The sequence below is a fragment of the Oryctolagus cuniculus genome, chromosome 9 (assembly GCF_964237555.1).
Source record: "Oryctolagus cuniculus chromosome 9, mOryCun1.1, whole genome shotgun sequence".
Lineage (NCBI taxonomy): Eukaryota > Metazoa > Chordata > Mammalia > Lagomorpha > Leporidae > Oryctolagus > Oryctolagus cuniculus.
The window spans coordinates 94,137,960-94,143,959 of record NC_091440.1 but is presented as its reverse complement, the minus strand read 5'-3'; the positions used below and the strand labels follow the sequence as shown (position 1 = coordinate 94,143,959).

At 43.9% G+C, this 6,000-nt stretch overlaps 1 protein-coding gene across 1 annotated transcript in view; it reads left to right on the top strand.

The window, feature by feature from the left end:
• The window catches only part of SACS (sacsin molecular chaperone), a gene marked incomplete in the record, with an annotated part of 98,367 nt that overhangs the window by 69,413 nt on the left and 22,954 nt on the right, over window positions 1–6,000 (top strand). Inside the window, 2 exon segments of the mRNA XM_070049158.1 lie at window positions 6–253; window positions 1,540–1,631. Coding sequence (XP_069905259.1) covers window positions 6–253; window positions 1,540–1,631 — 340 coding nt within the window.

Genomic DNA, 6,000 nt, shown 5'->3' with positions numbered 1-6,000 from the left:
TCACTGCTGCCCCCGGCACGGCGCCCGCGAGGAAGGTGACGCCTGCCTGGGTGCGGCAGGTGCTGAGGAAGTGCGCACCCCTGGGCAGTGCTGAAGAAAAGCTCCACCTTCTCGAGTTTGTGCTTTCTGACCAGGCCTACAGTGAGCTGCTGGGGCTGGAGCTGCTACCATTACAAAATGGAAATTTTGTCCCCTTTTCCTCATCTGTATCAGATCAAGATGTTATTTATATTACCTCAGAAGAGTTTCCAAGGTACAGATCACGCTTCTAAAATGCTTGTTAACTCTGGGGCTCCCCGCCCCCACTCACATTTAGAATTCTTTATCATGACTTTCATCAGTCAGCAGTGTAGTTTATGGTTAAGAGACTTTTGCAGAAATGCGTTGTTAAAATAAAAAAAAGGTGTGTTTCATATTTTATTTTTATTCATTTTAAAATTTTATTTATTTGAGAAGCAGAAAGAGAGAGTGAGCGCTCCTATCCACTGGTTCAGTCCCTTCAGACCTGCAACAGCAGGGTCTGGATTGGTTGCTGAAGCCAGTAGCCAGAAACTCAGTGTAGCTCTTCTGCTTGGGTAACAGGGAGCAATTGAGCCATCACTGCTGCCTCGCAGGGTCCACATTGGCAGGCAGCTGGAGCCAGGAGCTGGAGCCAGAGCCAGGTGTCAGACCCAAGGGAGGCCGGCACTGCGGCTCACTAGGCTAATCCTCTGCCTGAGGCGCCGGCACACCGGGTTCTAGTCCCGGTCGGGGCACTGGATTCTGTCCCAGTTGCCCCTCTTCCAGGCCAGCTCTCTGCTGTGGCCAGGGAGTGCAGTGGAGGATGGCCCAGGTGCTTGGGCCCTGCACCCCATGGGAGACCAGGAGAAGCACCTGGCTCCTGCCATCAGATCAGCATGGTGTGCCGGCTGCAGCGCACCGGCCGCAGCGGCCATTGGAGGGTGAACCAACGGCAAAGGAAGACCTTTCTCTCTGTCTGTCTCTCTCACTGTCCACTCTGCCTGTCAAAAAAAAAAAAAAAAAAAAAAGACCCAAGGGAGATGAGTGTTTCCTAACTGGCATCTTGTCTCAATCACTAGGCTAAATGCCTACCCCTCCCATGAAAAAGCATTGAAAATTGTATAAGTTAAAGAGTTATCCAAGCAGTTCTTTCTCTTGGAAATTTCAATAACAGACACTGAAAACTGGCCATAAAGTGCTAATGATAACTAGGTCAAAATATTTACTAATGAATTATTTTTGATGAAATTTAATTTTCATTAGTGTATTTTTATAGCTGAGGGTATGCATTGACATTTCAGGAAATAAAGTGAATTTTATTCTTAGAGTATTTCTGAATTCATATGCTGCTCTCATGTTTTAAACCAAAGCCTAGACAATATTTGGACAAGAAATATTATAATTTGAAGTGTATTTTATAATGTACATAAAATGAAGTAGTAGGCTATTTACAGACTTGAAAATACATGATTATTTTTAAAAAAATTTTAGAATACTTAGAAGATTATGATAATCGCTTGTGTACCTTTCACTGTTTAGGTCCCTTTTCCCAGGTCTTGAAGGAAGATTTATTTTGGATAACTTGAAGCCTCACCTACTAGCTGCTTTAAAGGAAGCTGCCCAGACCCGAGGTATTATAGTTGGCATTTTTTTTTTTTAAATAAGCCTGTTTGTAAAAAGATAAATAGTTTTCATAAGCTTTCTATTAATAGTTACTACTTTATATCTATAAATCAGCAATTTCATTGTGGTTTAACCTAATATAATTGTTGTATTTTAAGATGTCAGTAGCCTTTCTGGCATCTGAAAGAGCCCGGAGATTATGCTGTGTTTAGAGTTGCCTCCTGTCTTGGGCTGCTGGTGTGCAATTACTGCAGTTACATCTTACACTGCTTATGTTTTATAGTTTTTCCAGTGTTTTCCTATGACTTTTATCACTTGAGTCTCTCATCTCCCATCTGGCAGCCTGTATGGTAATGAGGACAGTGATTATTGAGTTTCGCAGATGAGGAAAGAAAGATTAAGTTCAGAGTCCGCAGCTCAGTGCCTGGAGGTGAGGTCTTCCCCTCTTGTTGTCCTTGCTGGCTTTAAGTTAGGCCTGATCGAAAATGTGGACAGGTAAAATTAATTCTGTAACGGTGTCAGCTAAAAGGTCCTGGCAGTCTTAGGGAAGCCATGGATGTCCTTTTTTGATAATTCTTATTAGGAAAAGACAGTAGCGTGGGAAAAGCAGTCACATGGTTCTGACTGTAAAACTGTTTTCTAGCTTTTGCTGGCACCCTTTCCCTTATGAAACTGTTGCCTGACCTTTTTCTAAGTTAGATACTGAGGTGAAAAATCGTAGATTTGTCCCATTGGTTAACGTTGTAAAGCATATTCACTGTGATGCGCCTTTTATAGTGCATGCTCCTTTCCTTTCAAAGGTAGTAACTCCAGGAAAAAGTGCTAATAATTGGGCATCTTTATTCATTACAGTACAAGTGAGAGGAATTGGCATGGGGCATCACGTTAGGTTGGAATTAAAGTGAGACTAAAAGAAATTGAGTATATAAATGTTGCTTAACATAGGGATCTGTAACTATGAGCTAGTTCCAGTGAGATTAATTTTGCCAGCATCTAGTTTACATATTTAATTGTGAATTATCCTTTCCAAAATAGCCTTTTGGGGAGTGTAAACATGGATTTCTATAACCCTACAATTCTCTGTTCCAAAGTTTTTGAACTCTTTTTATTTTCCTTTATTTAAAAAGTTTGCATTGGTCCATGTGGAAAAGTGCATGTATCATAGATGTAGGTTTAGTGAAGTCACAGGCTGAACCCTACATGTAGCCTAGATCAGAAAACAGGAGATTACCAGCACCAGAGCCTTTCTCTTGCCTTTTCTTGTCCTGCCACTCTAGAGGAACCGTGATTCTGGCTTTTAATAGCAGAGATGAACTTGTATGCTTATTGTACTTTCTATAAAAGCAATTATACGGTATGTAATCTTTGGATCTGGCTTCTGTTTATTTACTCATATTGTTTTGCCTGTGAGATTCAACTAGATGCATGTAGCTGTGAATGGTTCTTTTCCATTGCTGTAGTGTTTCATTGTGTGGTGTATTACTTTCTTTTGAAGAGGATATTTTTGTTGGTGGCAGAGTTTCTGAGGTGGTTATGGAGTTGTTACTCAGAGTCAAGTCAAGTGAAAAGAGTAGAAAGACCATCAGAATTATACTGCTTTTATTCAAAAATTTCCAGGTATCCTGTGATACAGTAAGACCACTCTTTGTTTCTCTTATCCTGGCTGGATAGGGGGATGAATCTCACATTATATTTTTAGGGATGAGTTAAATTTGTAAATTGATTTAAAATTGGATGTTTTTACTAAGTTGAGTCTTCTTACTTTTTATGTCTTTGTTTTCTTATGTACTGTAGATTCCTGTTTGTTATTTTGGGGTCATATGATGAGCGATAAACACTGTGTTTTGTCTTTGGTTCTTGGTTTCTTTGTACTGTTACTAGCAGTTGTTTCTCTAGTGTTTTTTGTCAACCATAATATGTGGCTCAGTCTTCCCAAAAGTTGTCTTTATGGTCACTTTTCTTTCTGATTTAGATGTTAGGTGCCCAATTCTTGCAGTGATTTAATAACCCGATCTCTAGGCTCTGCAGTGTTGCTAACTGGTCATATGGGTGATAAGTAACTTCTCCTGGGATTCTTCCTGGTTATTTTTATTTTGGACAAAAATTGTTTATTGTATTTCATTGATTTAAATTTTCAGCTCCAAGTTTGTTGATTCTTCTGTATAATTTCTTTTTTTTTAAGATTTTAGTTTTATTATTTATTTGACAGGTAGAGTTACAGACAGTGAGAGGGAGCAATAGAGAGAGATCTTCCATTCACTGGTTCACTCCCCAGATGGCCACAATGTCTGGAGCTGTGCCGATCCGAAGCCCGGAGCCAGGAGCTTCTTCCAGGTCTCCCACGCAGGTGCAGGGGCCCAAAGATTTGGGCCATCTTCTACTGCTTTCCCAGGCCTTAGCAGAGAGCTGGATTGGAAGAGGAGCAGCTGGGACTCGAACTGGCACTCATATGGGATGCCAGTGCTGCAGGTGGAGGATTTACCTACTGCGCCACGGTGTGGGCCCCCTTCTGTATAATTTCTGTCTCTTGAATTTCTCACATCATGAATTTTTTTCCTTATTTCTTTGCATTACCTATCTATATTCTCTTGCACATCTCATTGAGCTTCCATAGGATCATTGTTCTAAATTCTTTTTCAGGAACTTCATAAGTTTCCCTCAGTTGTGATCTGATTCTGGAGAATTATTGGGTTCCTCTGGTGGTGTCAGGCTTCCTTGCTGCTTCTTGTTTCTGAGTCTGTGTATCTGAGATAATGGTTGCTTCTTCCAATTTATGGAGTAGCTTTTTTTTTGGAAAAGACTTTCTCGTTTAGGTGGGCTGTAGTGTCAGTAGATGGCTGTGTTGCCTTTGGTTCTAGGTGAGCTCAGGAGCATAGGCTCTGGGTGATTTCTGTGGGTGCAGGCCACATCAATAGTGGCTGTGAGTGCCACAGTTGTGTTGTCTGCAGCAGTGTGTGGGGTTAGTGATATGACTTTTCCAGTGGACATGGACTCCCAAAGCTGTGTCCTCAGGCCCTGCAGAATTACGTGCCAGTGGCACTGGGGTTTGTGATGGTGGTAGGCATAGTCCTGGTACTGTGGGACCCAGATGGAACCATCCTGTGGTCAAGCAGAGCAAGTGCAGGTGATGTGAGGACTGTGACATATGCAGCTGTGGTCTCAGGTCTACAGGGAACTGGGGACCTTGCCCAGGTCCCACAGGGCAAGAAAGGGTGACTCCTGGCTTGTGTGCTGGCTACCGAGGACCCTGAGTTGTGAAGACAGGAGGTTTTCCCCAGATCTTGCAGCACTAGTGTGAGCAACTCTGGAGCTTATGCACCACCGTCCTGCAGCTGGGGACATTGAGAGGCCTGTCCTCTGCCCTGTGAGGGGTGTGCTGGTTCTGGGGCTTCTGGTGGTGTCTGGGGCCACCTGTTGGCCTAAGACAGTGGCTGTGCAGTTTGTAGCAGCTCGGGTTGTAGGGGTGGGAGGAACACAAGGTAGGTTCCCTTTTTAAAGTAAACAATCTCCTGGAGAGACATGAAACGCTCACCCTGGAGAGTTTCAAGCCAGTGAGGACTGTGGATTTCTCCTGTGGTGGGGGCTGCTGGTTTGCAGTGATCAAGGTGACCCTGATCACTGAGTTTTCCTGTTTACCTTTTCCCAGCAACAAGGGGCTTCCGGGCTGGGAGCTGCAGTGTGCTCTGTTCCTCTCTATGCTGGCGTCTGAGACTGCTGTTCAGGTTCTGCCACTTGCTGTTTTTCCAGAGTTGTCCTGCAGTCAGTCTCCTCAAAATCCAACATTCTTTTATTGCCCTTTTCTTTGTCAGTGGAGAGTGCAGGGCACCTCTGTTTGGCTCGCTTGCGTCTGCCTGAAAAATTAGTTTTTGATACAACTTTAGTGCCATTAACGCTTTCAGTGTTTGAGGTGCATAATGATGTTGGGACTCTAGGGGCCCAAGACATGACACCCTCTCTTGCCTAAGACCTTAGCCAGTGAAGAGGTCAGCAGAGGTGTGGGGCAGGTGGATGGTAGTCACCCCTGTTGCTGATAATGGCGACAGTGAGGATTATGGCTGGGAAGGCAGTGGCTTCCACTGCACTCCATAGGCAGCACTCAGAAGCAGCAGACCATCTGTTGGCTTGCCCCTGCAGACGTGGGGCATGAAGATTCCCTACAATGGCCAAGCAGAGGAGTCCTTCCATTGTTGGAGGTGTGGGCATAAGGTGGGTATCAGTAGGAGGGGAGAAGCCAGGAGTGCTGTGTCCGTGGAGTGCCGTTGGTGTGGTAGGGAACACCCAGGTGTGGCACAGAATTTGATGTTTCTTACTCTCAATAGTGGCTACTCCTATTGAGTTCCTGACATAAAGTACTTTGGACTTCTGTTTCCTAGTAAA